This window comes from Cebidichthys violaceus, unplaced genomic scaffold (assembly GCF_023349555.1).
Source record: "Cebidichthys violaceus isolate CVI_PGR_0920_01 unplaced genomic scaffold, fCebVio1.0.p SCAF_5, whole genome shotgun sequence".
Lineage (NCBI taxonomy): Eukaryota > Metazoa > Chordata > Actinopteri > Perciformes > Stichaeidae > Cebidichthys > Cebidichthys violaceus.
This window is the reverse complement of record NW_027176705.1, coordinates 12,821,227-12,842,050: the sequence shown is the minus strand read 5'-3', so window position 1 is coordinate 12,842,050 and position 20,824 is coordinate 12,821,227. Positions and strand designations below refer to the sequence as shown.

Here is a 20,824-nt window from a genome sequence, read left to right as displayed (position 1 = left end):
TGCTGTACGAGGGCCATTGACACAGTGATCCTCAAGAACACGAGGGGCACTCCGCTGTTTTCCCCATGCCAGACGCACTGAACATAAACACACAAGGTTGTAGATAGAGGCAGATGGGGAGGGCTGGTATAAATAGACGCAGCCATTCTCTTCTAAAGAACCGTAAACACACAAACAGGCTATCTGTGCTGCCGAATTGGTGGGCTGCTTCCTGTAGTGAGGCTGCCATATGTTTCAGTAAACATCCTCTTTGATCAAATGTACTGTGCTACTACATGCAGTGTGCATTGAAGGACTTACATGCAGTAGAACACATAACATTATAACATGCATTACAATAACCAATCCTACTTCTGGACTGTCCCCGCATTGAGAACTCTGAAGTTACACTCAACTGAAGAGCTGGGTCCACATATGATCTTTTAGGAGGAGAGGAGAGGAGAGGAGAGGAGAGGAGAGGAGGATAAGGGGACCGTCCTGTCTGCTCCCATTGCAGGATTATAGACAGCTGTTTAATCTGACCAGCTACAGGCACAGGGCACATACATACACATCATGCTCTGGATTTCACTTTTAATACATTAGAAAGTCTGCTAGGTCTGCAACCCCATCTGTGGCCATCTGTGCTCCTATTGTGCTTTGTGCTGAAGGACGAAACTCTCCAACTGAGAGAAGTAGAAAAAGAGAGAGAGAGAGAAAGAGAGAGAGAGAGAGAGAGAGAGAGAGAGAGAGAGAGAGAGAGAGAGCAAGATGGCACACCAGGTAAAACAGACCTGTGGTTAAAGGTCCAGGTATGGACCATGCTCATGCTTCTGTCTGCAAGCTGCTCTATTTCCCCCCACAGGTTTTTATCTGGCTCTCTGAGAGGAGCCACTTTGGGATCAATACAGCTGAGAATACATCTGCTGAGGATACAGATACCTTGCCGACGGTCCCAAACACTCACTATTGAATATTAGGCCAAAAATAAAACAATACGATTACCTACCTCTCTGCCGCTGTCTGTCTCTGTCTCTCCGACTCTCTGAACAGCTGTATGTCTGCACGTTTGATGTAATTGGGGCTAAAAGATTGCACACCAAAGAAACAGTCTGCAGGCTGAGTTCTAAAAATGTTCTCTGTCTTCTACTCTCCCCTTGTGCCATGATGAAACAAGATGAAAAACAATTCACTGCGAGGCTCACAAAACCACAGATCCTGTACTGTACTACTGCACACACAGCGCAGTGGTTTGTCTAATGTTCTAAAGCCCTTTTGGGGTCTCATTATAGATTTATGGACATATGCCTCCATTAAACCCCTTAAGAACATACACAAATAAGTACCATCATGTCATGAAAAGCCATTAGAGGGCAATTCAGATACATTTTGGTCTCATTTCACATTGGCGTATGTCCTATTGTTGACTATCTGCGTGTTTGTGCATGTGAGCTTGTGCTTCCACTGGAAATACAGCTGCAGCTTATTAGCTCTAGCAAACCACTGCACAACAGTCCCCTTAAATCCCCCCTGTCTATTCAATCTCTGGTTCTCCACAGAGACTCTCACCAGTGACCACATTGCCCTAAAACTCTCCCTCTGTCTCTCGCTCCTTACATCCCTCCCTCCCTCCTTCCCTCCCACTGTAATTCCCCATGTCTCCAGGAATGCTGTTGTTTTTAATTTCTCCCAGCTGCTCTGGCTGGCTGCCCGGCCGCCTGCCTTCCCACATCTGTTCCCTATCAGGCCGCTGAGGAGTCCACACAAACAGAGCCTGAGCCCCTGGCCCCCAGCCTCCCACCAGGCCTTCGTATCAAAACATGGGGATTGTAGTCCTGTGCCCTGAACCTAAGACTTGGGGATACAGCACCTATAGAACCTTCCACTCTCATACTACCAGCCTGAAAGCCAATCAAAAGAAAAAGACTGCTGACATCAGCAGCACACACCCAATAAGTCATATTCCTCTAACCAAGAGCAATCTACATAAAAAAAGTTCTATATTCCTATATATGCCTTGTTATCGGCGTAGAGTCTGAACTGTCACAGGTAAGATGGGAGTGTGTGAGTGTGTGTGTGTGTGTGTGTATTTGCGTGTCAGCACACAGGCTGCTTCTGCAGACAGATCCCAGACTCCACTTCATCTTGAGCTGATTTAGAGTTCAGAGGCTTTAAAGCCTTCACTAATGACAGGGTGGGAGACAGGCCTGTGCAGTGCCTGCACACACAAAACACACTCTCACACACACACACACACACACACACACACACACACACACACACACACACACACACACACACACACACACAAATAGATACACAGATGTATGCACACATGCTCAAGTTTGCTGAATGCATATGCTCACGGTGCGGACACAAACACATATTTTACCCTATGTTACTTGAGTATCCCTGTGATAGTACACATGCAGTGCCGGCTGAACAAACATGTTGAACAAAAAAACAAACCGGATGAGGGGGGTAGTTCTCCTTAATAAGCACTGACAAAAGCCCTCCTGTCTTTGATCAGATCACCATGAGCAAGTCATTGACAAGTCACCAGTTTTTCCAAGTCAAAAGCTTCATCATTTACTTTAAAATGTCTAAACTGGCAAGAAAAACAAGGATAAATTGAGGACGGGCAGGGAGTGAGGATGGATTAAAGACAATTTATCCAGGGCTGGGGGTGCTAAGGGTAGAGGAGTTGTACTTCTGTCTCTCTGAGCTGCAGGGATCCTGTCATACAGTGCTTATATCTGTGAAAGCTGTTATTGATGTAATTGTATTGAAGTTCTAGCGACCATCTGTTCTCCTTTGGGAGGGCCTGGCTCCTCTCGTCGGCAGTGAAGTGGTTATGTGCAGCATATCACTGCTGCCGACGTGCTTGCAGAGAAAAAACTTCCTTTTCAGATTTTCCCAACGGCTGCTAATAAAATCCAGATGCTAGACTGGAGCTGTTTCTGCCTCGCTCCCTCGCTGCTCCGCTCCCTCCTCCTTCTCTCCTCCCTCTCCATCTTCTGCCCTTCAACATCTCTTCTCTCAGTCCCCCCTCTTCCTCCTCCTCCTCCTTTTCCCCCTTTCCTTCGACATTGCTAACCATTTATTTTAGTCTTTTCATCTACCTCTCCTCTTTTTTTCTCCCTCCCTCCTCCCCCCACAATCCATCCATCCTCGCCTTCCTCCAGCCACTAACCCAGAGCCATTCCTAAATAAAGGAAAGTATTTGTGACATTCAGCCGAGGCAGCCGTGCCAAGAACAACTCCCCGGCTAGCCAGACACATCTGGAGTGTGTTAGGACTGCACCGGGCGCTGGTACCAACACTGGCTATCCCACCACACATGCACACACAGAAAGTGGTCAAGTGGAAAGACTGGACCCTAGGAATCATATACAACCTAAGCTGCATTCATTTAACAGTGACTAGCTTGTTGTTTTCATATCACATTGACAACTGTAATTCTTGTTGCTCGCCAGACAGCCCGGCAGCTGTATGCACGAGTTCTCGGTTGTACTTGTGACTGTGTTGTTTACTCTTCCTCAGCAGCAATAGAGGAATACACAGTTTATATGCATAATTGTGCAAGTGCATGACTACTTTTATATACTGTGTATATTCTGTATTCTGTGTATGCATGTGAACTACTTTGGAGTGCATGCATGTGTTTTGTGCTTCTGCTTGTATCTGTGTGTGTGTTTGTGTGTGTTGCTCCAGGGTCTCTGTGTAAGAGGAGTTGAACACCTGAACATCAATAACTGTCATGTGGGCCACCTGGGACCCCACAGCCAGCTTGCACCATGGGCACACAGCCATCACCAGCACAGCTGCCACAGAGCGAGAGAGATATGGGGGAGGAAGTAGGAGACAAGAAAGAGATGCACATACACACACACACACACACACACACACACACACACACATACACACACACACACACACACACACACACACACACACAGCTATATGAGGAGGTGACTGTGCATGTACATCTGGGAATGGGTCAGAGAGACAGAAAGGAAGACAGGCACAAGCAGAGAGAAGGATTTACATGTAGGCTCTGCTCTGCATGATAACTCTACTTTGTTCCCTCTCATCTACTTCTTCTTTTCCTCATCCTGTCAGCCATGTGCCTAATTTTGCCAGCTGACAGCTCAGCCTCAGGCTGCCATGTTTCGACATCAGATCAGACTTTCTTTTGTCATTCCTCTTTCAGATAAGCTGTGTTAGTGGGCTCCATCAGACATAACATAACTCATCTTAATATCCAGTACACTGTTGATATACAGGTATGAAATAGAGCTCTGCGCGAGCCTAAAACTTTGCTTTGGCTACACTTTGCCTCTTTCCTTCTTCCCACTGAGCATTGCATATCTACCTGCAACACACGACATGCAGGGTCACAGATGAGTGGCCCAGTAAGAGAGAGAAAGATGAAGAGAGAGATGAATTTCTTAATGAATTACATTTGAAAATAAACAAACATATATTATGAATAGCAATAAAAGAATAAAACACGATAGAAAACTGCCTCTGTCATCCTCTGTCGGAGGATGTTTACAATAAGTGCACTTACATAAATGAGCTCCCCGATCCAAACACCTGCAGCCTCACCCCGCACCAATTAGCTCATCAGGCTTTTAATTACACTGTTAATTGCATACAGGCAGCATGAAGGGCAGTCTGGGAATAGGGCAAGGGGGGCCTCCTGAGGACCCAGCCTGACAAGCCTGACAAACAAAGAGGAGGTTTTCTACCAACAGCAGCGACAACAGAGCAACTCTGGAGGCCGAGAGGAGAAGCAAAACCGGAGACAAGAGCTCCATGTGCCTCATCAGCAGTACGGTGGCTACGAGTGATATCACCTTCTGCTCTGACCAGTTCGGCATGGAGACGGTGAGCTGGGTGGTGAGAGAGTCTGGGAAAAGCAGAAACATAGAGGAGGAGGAGGAATTGAGAGGAGCAGGGCCATGTAAAGAAAGTTAGGCGTACATCTTGTGAGCGGCTACTTTACATCTGGATTAGTTCATATTGGTCACAGGAGGGAGGGGGGAGCAGGGTGGGTTGGGGTTTGGAGAGGGTTGGTTGAGAGGAGCAAGCGTGGGAATGTCCCACTTTTAAGTTCAGGGCATGTGGGCTCATTGTATTTGTGGGAGTCTCCACAGAGTGACCTGTCTGTCATAGAGCTCTGCGATAACAGAAACATCCTCTTGACTGTGTAATCTGGACACGCACTTACATGAAAACAGGACCACAAAGCAGCTGACATGAGAACACAGGCATGGGAAATTCATTATTTTTTGTTATATGGCATTTATTCCTCATCCTTATCAAATGTCTCTATTGATCTGTTAGTGTATCAGTCTCGCTGGCTGTCTGTCTTCCCCTCACAGCAGATGTCCTCCCTCTCTTTCTTCCAGGAGCAGTGTTTGAGGAGGTGTATCCAGGAAACAGTGGCCGGAGCTCACTTCCTGTGTGACAGGTGTGCGATGGAGGCCTGACAGCTGCTGTCCTGCTCTCTCTTTCCCTCTCTGTATTCCTCTCTCCTGTTTCTCCCTCTTTCCAGCCAGCTGCAGCAGAGAGCAGCTCTGTTTGTTCTTACGTCACCGCTGCTGCCTGCTGATTTATGGAGCACAAAAGACTTAGATTTGACCCTGGCAACACACCACGGCAACTGCAGCATCTCTGTCCTTCCTCCTCATAAACCCAAAATCCCTACGTGTGTGTGTCTGTGTGTGTGTGTGTGTGTGTGTGTGTGTGTGTGTGTGTGTGTGTTAAACGGAATGTGTGAATTGTGGCTGCCTATTTTCTCCCCATGTCTCTCGCTCATGTGCTTTGTGCACCGTTAAAAACCTGACACTGAGCTGCCACTTACAGCTAAGATAGGAAAACAAACAGCAGATTAGTCATTCTCCTGCTTGATGTCATGTATTTCATTTCATTCAGTGTTAAATGTCTGCTCTGTCACTATGGAGCTGTCAGCGCTGACAAAACTGTCTTGAACTGCTCCTCAGTCTGCCAGCGCTCTCATACCTCTTCATTTGGCCTGCAGGCACGGTAACAATAGCTCCTGACATTAGCCAGGCATGGGTAGGGTGTTCTGTATTATCCTGCAGGACCCCATAGGTTTCACACATACACACACACATTGACACACACAAACCGGTGGGAAACAGAATGTGGCGAAGGAGGAGGAGGAGCAGGAGGAGGGGGGCTTTCATGTGACAGGTTAGAGAGAAGCTTGACAGTTTCTCCATTTAGCCTACAGCCAGCTCATGCTGGAAGCTGCTGAAATAAATACCAGCTACTCCTCTGGGACGCGGGCCGACTACGGGACGCCGCCACAAAAACAGAGCGAGTGGTGGAAGGAGGAGAGCGACTGCGGTGCCAATAACATGCTGATTATGTGAGCTAATTGGCAAATTAGGATGACCCGTTGTCATGTCATGGTTAAAGTGAGTGGACAGCAAACAGTGATACTATAAAGAAACTGTCCCTTTATGGATTATAAGGAGTTTGAGAAATTGTATTAGACTATGTCAGTGTATGAACAGTTAATTAATACCCAAGTTGTGCATTAACATTACCACTAATTATAGGGTCAATTAGTGACAGTTCAATAAAAGAAAACTAAAGCCAAATCAAGTAAAAGTGGACTCAATCCTGCATACAATCCTGGTCAGATCTTCTGAGACTTCTGTCAGATAGCATGATGTTGTTTTAATGATACATGTGTTTGTGAGAGATTGTATAGTCTTTTATAGGCATATATTATTAAATCACAGGGCAATAGGAATGTTTTTAACTTTACTTCCATCCTCCTAGAATATCTGCTGGTAACAATAGCGCTGCATTTTAGAAAGGTCCATGACAAAAATTAGTAATTGATACTACAGTTTTCAGAAGGTGATCGCTGTAAAATGACTACGGTCTCAAATATAATCACCACACTCATGTCAATCTGAAAGTCTGTAGAGAGACCTCTCCTTAAATGATAACTCACGGAAGTCAGACACATTACTAATGGGATGATTTCTCTCCGAGGTAGCACTTGAAAGACAGTGTGGAAACCATCAAACACAACCCCTACACCCCGCTGAGGCTCCTGTAAATGCCAGGCGATGACTCGCTCCTCAAAGTGACCACTGCTCTTTGACACATCCAGTAAATCTCTGACCTTCCTCTCTCTGCACTTCAAATACCTCTGAGACGCTAAAATGTCCATTTCCCAGTAAAATGTGTACTTTACACTGGCAATATTTTTATCTGAAGGGGTGTTTGTGTGTACGTGCGCGTGTGTGTGTTTTGTGTGTAGAGAGAGAGACAGGGAGGCAGAGGAAGGAAGGCTGGAGCCGAGATTAAGGTCTGTACAACTAACTGGTAACACAACGGCACTCAGTTTCTCAGCCTCCCATTTGAAGAGAGACGGAACCATCTGTGTGGCACAGGATCTGTTTCCAGGAGATAACAGCTTTTTTTAATTTCACAAATACTGTAAACGGAGACAGAGACATGCCTTCCTTCCCAATCTCTGCATGCTCCTGTGTTGCAGCACTTCCCCGACGTCCAGAGAGGACTGCTTTGGAGTAGAGGCCTTAATAACTTCAGTCTGTGTTCCTTTGTGCTTGTTTACTCCACGCCTGTGATAAAGGCCTTGGAGTGGGGCAGAAGGAAAGGGAGGGATTCATTATATCAGGTAGCGGTGGCGATATGAACTTCCTATTTTCTCTGTTGGCCTGTCCATTTGGTTTGATTAAAACCAAGACCAGCGCTACCGTAGATTAGCCCAGCTGCTTCCTCTGTCTGACTCTGATCTGAACACACTTCCTACCGTGAGGCAGAGGGAAGAGGGGGTGGGAGGTGAGAAGGCGCCGCTGGGAGAATTGGACAAGGCAGAGAGGAGGGTCAAAAGAAGGTCAGAGGTCAGTGAGGAAGTAAAAGGTGAGGAGGGAGAGCAGGAGGTGAAATAGGCACAAGACAAGGAAGGAAGGAGGAGGAAACGCCTTTGTTTTTTCTTGTCTATAGCTACCAGCAATTCAGCTATACGTACTTTACATGTGAATTCATCAATGTTGTGACATTTGTTTCCTTTTGCATTCATGATTGAGGATTTCTGAGCACTGGAAATGTGCCTCTCTTTTGCAAATGCATAATTGAGGGTGCAATTTGTCAGTGCTGTATGTGCTGAAGCAATTTTAGTAAAATGAATAGTCAATTCAACAAATAATTTCCCAAAATGCTCAGCAATAAATGGTGAGTGTTCATCCTCGAATGTCACAGATAAGGGAGTAAGGAGCATTTCACCTCCAGGGAAATATGGAGAAAAGATGGAGACCTGACCATTCCAGTGAATGCAAAACAGAGTAATGACTAACCTAGCAGAGAATAAATGATGAGCGGGTATTTGTTCGTGTGCTATATACTATTCTTGGGAATCTGAGAGAAGATGTGGACATGCACGGAAGCGAACGGGGAAAAGTGAGTACGAATGTTATTTCACACACACATTTGGGGTTTTACTTGGCCTCCACCCTCTGCTCTGCTCTGCTCCCACGCTGTGGCGTCAGCAGGCGAGCCATCCAGTGAGTGTGTTTCTCATTCCATCAGATGTTGGGAAGCTGTTCGCTCCTCCGCTCCAGTCTCTGACATTCTCCATCTCCCCAGAGAGGCTGGGCAGCCTTGTCACAGTAATGTCAAACACATGTGGAACAGACCAGACCAACACACACACACACATACAGGACGGAGGACGGAGCAGGAGGCGGACAGAACCACACTTGTCTTTCCCACTGTGTATTAGGATAAACAGCAGTGAAACCATAGAGATTCAACGCCGGGAACGTCACCTCATCACGCCTTAAGTCACTTACTTGCCCCCATATCTACACACAAAACACACACGTTTACAAACTGATCTCATTAAACTCACTTTAACTGTACAGTAAGTACACTGTTTCTGCACAAGGCTGCCATCAATTTGTCATCCTGAACAAACCAAAGAACAGCTAACAAAAGTCAGATAACCCTCACAACTAGCCATGATGCGTCGCTGTCTCCTCTTTAATAAACATCCCATTTTAGTGGTCTGCCATTTTGTGCTTCTATATGAACACACACACAATTGCAGGGCGGCAATGGTAAGACTAATATAACCAACAATTATGGCTCCCTCACTCATCTTACTGTAGCATTTTGTTCTCTGATACACAATCTTAACAGAGGATTTCATTTCCCCCCTTATTTTCAATTATATATTTTTTATCTATTTGAGGCTAATGTTCTCGCCCTGGAGGTAAACCTGTGAAACTCCCTACAATCAGCCAATCTTAGAAACAAATGGTCTCCTTGAGTGGTTCTTGACTGAAAGCTTGTGTCACAAATAAAAATGTAAATTTGGAGTACAGAAACACAAACAACACTTCGAATTGATGGATGAAACATATTTGCACATGTCAAAAGGCACAAATATGAGCTAGACAAACCTCTTTGTTTTGAAGCATCTGGTGCACTGAATGTGCAATAACAAAGTTTTAGAGGCGGAGATTAGGCTCAACACCCTAATATTACATGAACACACAAACATAAACATAAATAGGCTGCACACACTCTGTGTAGCTTTGTGTCATTGCCAGATCTTAAAAACACCCTGGTGTAGAAGGAGAAACTGTATAGCAATGGTTTCCAACATGGGGGTCGTGTTCCCCAAAGTGATCATGAGACGATTGACTAACAAAAAAGCAGAAGAAGAAGAAAAAAATGTCTGCTTCACATAATTTGATGTTTTTTAAAACTACTCTTCTCTAATGTTTCCTTTTTTCTCTTACCTTTATAGTTTAATATCTTAAACCTCTTTCACAACTAATGCATGTACGAGTAAATACTCCTCCTTTCCAGGGGTCACCTGATATCAGATACAACACTGTACGCATCTGTTTGTTGACTTTCAGGAGGGCCATACATACGCAGACATGTAAACACATACACACACACACAGGCCAGATGTCTTCGGCTTTTGTCAACCGCTTGGCTTGTCTTGTTTGTGATGGCCCAGGTGTCTGTGTTGTGCTGACCACCTGACTGGCTCGCTGTGGGCTCCCAGCTCCCGCCCACCCGAGGCCATCTGCTCCACTCATTAATTAGGAGACAGCCAGTTTCACCTGCACTGCCCGCATTTAGATCACAATAATTACCACACACACACACACACACCGAGCACACTCAATGAGCCCACACACTATTACAGTAAACGCGTAAGCGCTGCAAAGAACCTGCAGCATCAGGTCAAAGTATCAAACGAGCCACGTCAACTGCACCAGATGACACAGAGATGATAAACAGACCTGACTGTCACCATCTCCTAATAAACTAATAAACTATAGTTAACATTGGAACGTGCCACGAAAGGGTACAACAATTATTGGGCCTCTGATACCTTGATGGTAAAACACAAGTCATGATGTGGCTGAAATAGCAGCAATGAATCACAGAATAATGAAACAAGAAAGCAAAATCCCACTGTGAACAAATGACAGTGAAGTATATATTACTTCTTTTAGTCACTTAAACAGCATACTTTATGCTGACTCTCCACTGGCCTGTGAATTAGTCTGTTGCTGTTTCTTTTAAAGACCTGTGGTGTTTTTCCTTCATATGAAACAGAGGATGTCCCATCAATGCACCTGTGGTAGATGGAAACTGAATAAACACTCAGCCGACTGGGGTCATAATGAATGGCCTGCCTTTTAAGAGAGATACTTAATGATGAAGTGGGGACATCTGCCTTAGCAGGCGGCTGGCCGAGCCCAGCTGAGCGATGGGGCGGCCAGCGTTGGAAGGGGAGAGCCTGAGATGCTCGCTTGGTGGTGATGGAGGTATAATGTGCGGTGAGGCAGGGTGTCTGCACTGCGGTTTCACCCCTGCAACCTCCCATCCATTGTTCAAGACTATTATCAGCTGTTCAATTATTCAGATGATATTTACCAGGGCCAATTATACAGGGCCGTGTCCTGCAGAGAAAATGGCCTGAGTGTTTTACTATTGCACTCACAGGCAGAAGAGTGTGCTGCTGAGGCTGTTCAAGTGGGGGTAGAAACCTTTGGCTGATCTTGTTTCTTCTCAGGGAGTGTCCTTACAGTCACAAAGACTTACTATGAATTATCCACCATGACTTCAGCTTTTTCCATCACTTTGCAGTTGTGTTTATTTTCTTTGGTTGCCATACTATTCCTGTTAAACACTTCCTCTACCTCCTCCTTTAATGTCTCCACAAGTTGGTACAGTAATACAAACACCCGACACTCACCAGAAAGGACCGCTCTTCTTTTTGTTCACACAAAAGTGGACACCGGTGATGCACCGCAGTATCATCACAAAAGGTTGGGGGTTGTAATCTGAGGCACCATGGAGTTCAGGTCAGAGTAAATGTCTAAGTGTATCCCTTCACACCCATCGCCTCCATCCAGTCCAAGTTCATAGAGACCAAAGATTTCACTTTGATGTGCAGCACAGACTGATGCGCAAACAACTCATGAACCCTCTTCAGTCTCTCTGTCTCCGCCTCAGCTCTCTCACCCCATTTCGTTCAAGTGACAAAAAAAGCAAATCAAAGGAGATAAGCGCACATCTTGTTAATGATAATTATGATATAATAATTAATATCAGACTGGGTTTTTTTTATGTCCATTATACTCAGCTCTTCAGTCTGCATGTCCCAATATCTACATCTTCCATATTATAAGCACAAATGAAATAATAATAAGAAATTTGCTTTTTCACTCACACAGGATACAATATCTTCCCCTATATATCCTAAACCTTTTAAAAACATGTTATTATGTAAAATTATCAAATTAAAGTGGATAGAATTACAGGAAAAAAGGATAAATATAGCAAAAGGGCATTTAAAGAAAATGAATCCATGAACGGTAGCCTGGTTTGTCTTCATCTTGACATTAACACGCGCTCTAACAGAGCTGCAGTCATGTTGACCAGAATGTGAGCGTTTAAACTTGAGATATTTTAGCCGTCTCAGCCTTTGAATGTGAAACACTCCTTCCATTATATCAAATGTTCTGATAAATTACAAAAACCAAAGCCCTAGTGCATTTAAACACAATTCACACCAATAACAAAATAAATGTCTCCCATGATTTGCTTCAACACAGTGGAGTTTGCAGGTTGTACTTACTTGGTGAAGGTCGAGGTCAAGCTGAGGTAATTGTAGCGGTGATCATCCACACCAGATAGCTTCAAAACAGGTTCTATATTGTCTCAATCCTCATTATTTGGGAAAAATGATAAAGCCTTGGCTAGATAGTGCGGGAATAGTTGCTAGATAGTTCAGGTGTTATTCCTTTTTTGCTTGTTTTTTTAAATATTGAGAGGAAAAAGAGGAAGAAGCCACAGTCCAACACACACACGCACACACACAAATGTTTAACTTTCCTTTGGGAGGTCAAAAGGGGCTTTGACTTCCCAGGTATAATAAATTATGAGGTATTTCTCTCGCCAGGTCTCTTGGATCCTTAAGCACATTGATGTCTTTGGTTTTGCAGTAACTGTGTGTGTTTTAAAGCAAACAGCTTCTTGTGTTGACGGTGAAAAAAAATAATCACAACTTGTCCCAGTCATGTAAATCCGCTCTCTTGCTCATTTTAACCACCCCACATAGAATGAATAAAATCATATTTAAAAAAAACACAGTTTCAACTGCAAAAACGTGCTTTGTGGTCGTTTCTAAGCAGGCAAAAAAGTATCAACCGGTTTCTACTTTGTCCACAAATCCTCGCGTATCCCATGAAAAAACGCAAATGATTAAGATGCTGATCCTCTTGTCTGCAGGGTGCGACTGTTATTCCTCCTGTGACAACTTTAAAACCCTCTTCTTTAGTTCACAGCCCAGCCACAGTCCGTGGTGTCAGGAACAAGTCCTTATACATCCGGCGAGATAAATTATGTTCCTTTCTTTTCTTTAAAAACAACACAGCCTGTGAGCGGCTACTCTACTACCACGTTTCTCTGTACGGTCCTTCTCCTCCACCGACGCGCCGATCCTCCGCCGACCTGTCTTCCGATGGTGTTTGAAAGAGATCCACTTCTCCCGCAGAAAAAAAAACCACTCACAGTCAGCTGAGCATAATTGACAGTTTCTTTTCCCGTCAATTCACAATTTGGTTTTTTTCCAGATTTGTTTTGTTCTACACTGATGAACGGAGCTGACGAGCTCACTGTACGCAGTAACCGCGGCTCTCTCCTCCTCCTCCTATCTCTGTCCTCGCTGTAGCCTTCTGTCTGCGTTTAAACACCATCTGGAGCTCCTAACCTCTCTCTCTCTCTCTCTCTCTCTCTCTCTCTCTCTCTCTCTCTCTCTCTCTCTCTCTCTCTCTCTCTCACTCTCTCCCTCCCTCTCACCATCAGAGGCGCGGGTTGGCAGCTATGTACAGGAATCCTTTCTAAATTGAAGCTGATCCAAATTGTAGCCTACAAATATCCCATATTGGAGACAAAATTATGCCATTGTAGGCAAATATATTACAAAAACGAAATAGACGCATATTAATCCGTGATTATGGGTTACACTGGGCTAAAACACTTCTTTTTTTTTCAATGACATGCATTGAAAAATATATAAATAATATTAATTATGTGAGTGTATGACTTGAGGAGGGGAGCCTAAAACTAATTATTTCAGATGCCACAGCGGTGAAATCAGAAAACAAGAGCTGAGTGAAATACAACTGAGTCCCGCTGTCTGCCCGTGGGTGCCGCTGTTTCCTCATAACAGGACGACGAGGACAACAAGGAGAGCACAATTGAGTCCACGAGACTGCAGACTTTATTTACTCTAACCCATATTTGGGAAAAAAGAAATGCAAGAACAGATTTCAGAGAACTGAACTAAAACAAAATAACATATTTGGCTGCATGTGAACACGAGCCAGTTAAGACATAGCTTGTAACATGTATTGTTGTCTTTGTGTTGTATTGTCATATCCATGTGGGTGGGTTGATGTGAAGATGGACAGACTAAATATTATTATTATTATTATCGCTGCCATAATGTTCCCTTTTTATTACTCTGTGTATATGCTTCTGTAAATTAGAACCTGATAATGAGTAGTTGTCCTACTGTGTATAGCACATATAAACAACATTAATATTCCTATTTTAATTATTGCCTCATGTTTATATCCTATTTAATAGGCAGTTTCAACCTTTTATATTCCTTTTAAGATGACTATCTCTGTCTGAGTATGCTCATGGAGATTAGGCCGCAAATAATATTTGGATTAATGGATTAATAATTAAACTATAAAATGACAAAAAAATACTGAAAAATACCCATCAAGTTTGCCTGAGCAGCAGTCAAAAACCGAAAGGTATTCAACTAGAAGAAAGCAGCAAATTATTGCACTTCATTAAAGACAGATAGATATTTAAAATGGTTCCAGATCAATTTCCTGTCAATCAACGTGGTTAATTAATCGACAAATCATTTCAGCTTTACTAGAGATTCAAAATAAACATTTGCCTGACTTTGGTGCATTTACAGTAATGTTTATTAATGTAAACAACCACTGAATAAATACACAAATATATCAGATAAGCAGACACAATTACTCCGAGTGAGACTGAGAAAAAGGTACATCGTTCCCATAGTGAGAATCCTCCACCTGTCCACACTGGATTGTTACTCCCTTTGCCTCACCTACCTGACCTCTCTCTCTCTCTGCCGGACACATACACACACACACACACACACACACACACACACACACACACACACACACACACACACACACACACACACACACAAACAGCCATAGAGGGGGACAGAAGACAAAGCTGACACCCCTCTGACCTCTCCTGTGTCTACAGAACAAACAGGACTAGCTTGTAAAGTACACACAGACAGCTGTTCTGCCCCGACTCCAGTCTCACCAGCCTCGCCAGCCTCCAACACAAACGCTGCCTTCATATGGAGCCAGGAGGACTTTTTTAAAACCGCTCCGGTCCTGATTAAATAATGTGAACAAGCATGCTGGGGGAAGCACCACAGATCTTTGATTGCAACATAACATTTTCCCCCCACGGCCCATGTGAAGGAATAATTCAGGTAACCTCAGGTCCAGCGCCAGTGTTTCAGTTTGCACCACAATATGCTAATCTACTGTAAAGTCTGCAGCTGTGAACATGGTCCTACAGACACACATACAAACACACACACACGCACACACACACACACACACACACACACACACACACACACACACACACACACACACACTAACATTACTCTTATAAACAGATGCAAAGGCCATAACAAGCTAGGTCTGTTGGACAACGTGTGTAAAGTACCACGGTGGAAGTACGGTTGTCAAGGAGATGGATGGCGTGTTTATGAAACTCAATCTCTATATTTCTCTCTTTCAGAGTTATGGCAGCATTGTGTGTGTGTGTCTCAGTAGGGTGTTACTGTAAGTGGGGATTATTTGTTTCCCGTGTAGAATACTGAAAAAATAAAAGGTATGTGTGTGTGTGTGTGTGTGTGTGTGTGTGTGTGTGTGTGTGTGTGTGTGTGTGTGTGTGTGTGTGTGTGTGTGTGTGTGGCCTTGAGTGACAGAAAGGTTGGCGATGGGGGTTGCATCCAAAGAAAGGATTCCTGTCAAGGTGACAGCTCCAAGATTGACAGGATGCTATTCTCCTCGGGAACGGCTTCAGTCAACCTGTCAGCCTCCCTGTACGACAGCCTCTCACTCCTCTTAATTTGGCCTTTTGTTGAGCGGTCACTGGGTTAGCTCTTACACTCCATGTGGCCGGCCTGATAAACTACACAATGAAACACTAGCACACAAGGTGGGAACTTGCTTCGATGAACCCTCCGCGCCATAAAACTGCGACTGGAAATCCCTTTGATGGCATTGATGGCGAAAACGGCTTTTGTCTCCCCCTTTCTTTCGATCCACTATCTCTCTGTCACCTCACAAACGCATGCTGTGGACTCTGTTATGTTGACTGCATCTCCTGGATGGTTGAGCTCCCACTGAGATACAGGAACCAGGTTTGGTCATTGTGCTGGTATGGAAATGACTATTTCTCTCTCTCTCTCTCTCTCTCTCTCTCTCTCTCTGTGTGTGTGTGTCAGAGTAAAGGCAGGAGAGAAGTTCGCAGCATTTCCTCCACTCACACATTGTAAATCCTTTCCTATAGTGGCAGTCACAGGCTAGTGTGTTGACGGGAGATAAGGCCCTGAGCCGACTGAAAGGAACGCTAGACCCATTGTGTTCCTGCGCTCTTCTCTCTTCTCCTATCCTCTCCTCTCTCGCGCACATTCAACAGACCACACTCTTACGGGGCTACCATTAAAGTCGCCATTGTAGGTCCCAGGCAGTCATGAAGGGAGAGAGAGAACATCTCACTTGGTCAAAGCAGAAAAAAAAAGTTGTAAATGTTATGCTGATAGAAACGTTGATAAAAATGATTGGGTTTGTGGTGAGAAATCTCCCTTTGAGTCACACGCACCCGTTGATGTGCTTAAGACGATGTTGTTCTCTCACTTTGTATGTTAATATCTTTAATTTGTGGATGTCCTCAAGCTGCTCCTGTAATGTTATGAAAGAGGATGAGACAGAAAGGGAGAGAGTCTATCTGTGATACGGTGCGGTGTAACGGATCATTGACCCACCCACTCAAGCACGTACGCTGGAATGCTGCTTTTACAAATTGCACCCATAGACCCCCTGACATTTTGTTTGCAATCGAGCAGCAAAGTGTCGGGTTGTTTGAATCATCCAGACATGATGTGAATTTAAAATTCAATCCATGCTCTTTGGAAAGAATAATGTCCTTTGAAATACTTGACTTTCAGGGTTGTTTTCTGCCACAGAACAACTCTAATAAGAGCACTACACAATGCATTACTGTAGCTATTCTGGACTTTTTTTCAGATATTTTATCCTTTTTTTCTTGTTTACAGATCCTGAAGTATTGAAAAATGCTTAAATCATATGTCACTTGTCTTGAATATATTTCCCATGCTTAGGGCCTTTCATTTTACCAAAATTTCTCATTGTATATAAGCATTCACAGTCCTACTGCCAACGACTAATCATGAAATATAGGAAGCGAAAGGTGTGAAATGCTTTGATAAGATTGTGTTCATCTGCAGTGTTTATTTTAGGATGACTCCTCTACGAGTATGTGGACTTCAACTTCTACATGCATACAGGTACAGTAAGTGCATGCATCTGTGTGTTTTCTTTGGCCAGACTGCCAGGTTGACTCAGAGCGGCGGCCAGGGTCACAGCTGACCAACAGATGTGCAAACTGACAAAAGAGGAAGTGACACCTGATTATATCAAGTGTTGACTCAAGAACAGGATATGCAGCCTGCGCCTTAAAGAGAGAGGGAAACGAGCAGTAAAAAACAGTCCTTAGTATGCAGGTGAATACGCCCTCATACACTCACATGAGAAAGTCACTGCTATATATGACTGTGTTTCCCAGGAGACAATATGTGTGTGCGCTTGTGTGAGTGTGCGTTTGTGCGTGTGCAGACAGTTGGTGGTGCTGGCGCTGGAGATAGAGAGTAGAGGGGGATGAGGCACTGTATCAAGTTGTGAACATCTGTTCCTCATAGAAACCACAAAGCTGGTGCTGAGGAAACAGAGAGGATAACTTCTCTCTCACACACACACACACACACACACACACCCACACACCTCATCACCACCTTGCTTCTCCTCCCACACAGATCTCTTACTTTTTTCCATTCCTTATCATCAAAATTGATCTTTTCCCACATTTTTTAATGATCTCTGCCATATTTATCTGCTTGTATCTGTGGCAGAGCTACGGTGACACAATCGTTGAGCAATGGCTCAGTGAAAAAGTTACATTTTCACATGTACAGTCAGGTCATACAATTTTTATCACAAAATGTGTCTAATTTTTGCAATGTCATTCTGGTTGTGATAACATTGTTCATCAGCTTAATAGCTGAGATATGGTGACATCCAACCCACAGAAAGGGTATATACAAGGGTGAAATCTTCTACAGAAGCATAAAACACAGGTTATGTTCACACAAACCTACAGTATGGTAGGTATTCCAACTCCAAATTCACAAAATACATCAGATTTAAAAATTGTATGAGATTGTAAAGCGTGTAAATATGAAAAGGACACTGGTGTCAAAATCAATTTGATCAGCTCATTTTATGGAAAGTTGTGTACTTTATCTCCACTTGTGAGGAAAAAAACTGTAGAGAATAGCCTATTCATAGCCTATAGAGGATTAGGATTGGCACAAAATTATGAAGTCTATGATACAGCAGACATGAGCCAAGGCTTTGTTAGGGATTCACTGCACCTTTTCCCTCAAAGTCCCTTGATTTAGTCCTTTCTCCTTTTCTTCCTCTCTCCATCTCTCTCATTGCCTTCCTCCCTCTATCTGGGCTTGCTGTGAGGGTGTGCTAGTGCTGGGTGGCAGTTCCTTATTGTAGAGTGTCTATATGAGTGTGTGTGTGTGTGTGTGTGTGTGTGTGTGTGTGTGTGTGTGTGTGTCTGTATGCTGTGCGCGGCTGATAAGACCCAGGGAGAAGAGCCAGCGTGCCGACATATTCTTGCCACCACGGTTATCGCCCGTCGCAGCTGTGCCTGAGCTCTGCGACATCTGCTCCCTCACAGGAAGCCTATGCTGCAGCTCACAACACCTCACACACACACACACACACACACACACACACACACACACACACACACACACACACACATACGCACAAACACACACACACATTACTGACTCTTTTACATACAGTGTGAACATATCGCCGGACAAACACACACACACACACACACACACACACACACACACACACGGTTATATTAGGTTAACTACTTGAGACAAAAAGCTGTGTCTACGGTTCACATTGACACATTTTGATTTCCTCAGTGTATGCATTTGTGTGTGTGTGTGTGTGTGTGTGTGTGTGTGAGTGTGTGAGAGAGAGAGAGAGAGAGAGAGAGAGAGAGAGAGAGACGAATGGGTTGGAGCACCGACACCACAGTTCTACTGGGTTTTTATCACAGAATTACAGGGGGGATGCTTATGACTAAGCCTAATTATAGAGGTCTTATCGCTACAACGTTCACAAAGCTCATTACTGCCAAGAGACGGCAGGCGCTGCAGGTAATTCACTACGTTGGGTATTAGTCCTTGCTCTGGCTTACAGTTTCTACATATTTATAGTCTATAAAATCGGGCCTTTAATGTCTGATTCTTAATGCATCTCTCTTTTCTCGAACCTTTTGCTGAATAAAGTGAAGGTTTTTCTTTTTTACCTAAAGGCACTACTTCAATGTTTTCAGTGCTTTGAGAATCAATTACGTTTCTTCTTCTCTTTCCTTTTTTCCTGGATGTATTTCAAGTATCGCTCATCTGTAAGTTCTCACTCTGTCATTCATTCTCTCCGATGCACCCTCATGATCTGCATGTGTCTAGTATGAAGCCATTGAAGCTGAACAGTGAAACTCAAGAATCTAGGTCTGTTCCCTGCAGCTGTATGGGGATGCCCAGAGGAAGACCCCCCACCCACCCAATGCTCCAAGAACCTCTTAGCCTCTCCACTGCCACGGGACAAATGTGCTCCACTGGGCTGGTTAACAATAATGACAAGTTTATTTGTGCTTGACAGCTCATGTGAAGAACACAATACGTGACAATAAGAGGATGCTGTTGAGAAAAATTGCTTGTGGTGACCAATTTAATCCCAAGTCATGATTCAATTTGATCTCAAAAGCGAGTTTGTTTTAAATAAATGGCCTAAATACAGTGAATGCACTGAGAAACAAAGCCTAGATCATTTTACACGTAATCGCTTAGGAGAAGAAAACTAATTTAGATGGTAATATCTGATGTCATTCTAACCTTGAAACCTCAGTTTCAATCATCAAATAACAGGTCTACTAGCAAGATGAAGAAACCTCACATCGCCCTTACAGCATGCGGCGCTAAGTCAACACAAACTGATTATCCGTCAATCACTCCAACTTAATGAGCAGACCTGACAGCTGCGGGACCCTCCATCACTCATCACGGTAACACACTGCCAAAAGATTTCATAAAACAGGTCCTTTAAGATAACAAGCTCCTACCTTCGCTGCATCTGTAGTAGCTGCTGGTTGCCAGATTTAGATCAAGGCTTCCAGGCTGGAGTCTGTTGGCAGTGTGTTTATCCCTTAGCTCTCTGTGGCTGATCAGTGTGACCGTGGGGACACGTGGAGCAAACGCTGGAGCAGAGGAAGCCCCAGCTCTCAGGTCGGCCTTCTTCTGGCGCTTCAACTGGACTTTGGCAGACATGTTCGGATCTTCAATTCGCCACCGCTAAAATCTCAACTTTCCAATTTCTTTGCGAGGTGATGGGCCACAAGGTTAGGTGACGCACTGTTCGTGTAAAGCACAATATCCAAGCAGAGTAGCAAAGACAATGAACGCACAAAGGTTCTATGAGCTCCAAAATGCTACAAGGCTTTCCTGCTTGACCTTCTTCTCCATATGTCCTTGAGGCTGTGCATTTTGTTCCTCATAACATCCAGCCAGTTTGCCTTTGAGGTCCCTGTAGATCATTGTATGACCCACTGCCACGCAAGGACAAGGACGTAGCTGTTGTTAAAGCTCCAAACAGAGAAAAACAAGAAACAGCCAGTGGTTACTTCCTCTTCCTGCTTTCACCTCTTAATTAAAGACTGTGATCCTTGTTGTATTATTCCTGGATTCCTCTGGTACTTTTTCTTTACTTCAAGGCTTCACACAACTTTGCGTTTGAAAAATGCAGGTTAGTTGTCCAAT

At 44.1% G+C, this 20,824-nt stretch overlaps 1 protein-coding gene across 3 annotated transcripts in view; it reads right to left on the bottom strand.

Moving 5' to 3' along the window:
• Positions 1-20,335, bottom strand: part of cbfa2t3 (CBFA2/RUNX1 partner transcriptional co-repressor 3) — a 41,013-nt gene extending 20,678 nt beyond the window's left edge. For 2 of the 3 annotated variants that reach the window (XM_068730550.1, XM_068730552.1), the window contains exon 1: positions 20,131-20,335. In XM_068730550.1, the coding sequence (XP_068586651.1) occupies positions 20,131-20,335 (205 nt within the window). Of the gene's footprint in view, positions 1-12,163; positions 13,258-20,130 lie in introns of those variants that run through there. The other variant, XM_068730553.1, reaches the window with a different exon arrangement.
• Between the last annotated feature and the right edge of the window lie 489 nt (positions 20,336-20,824).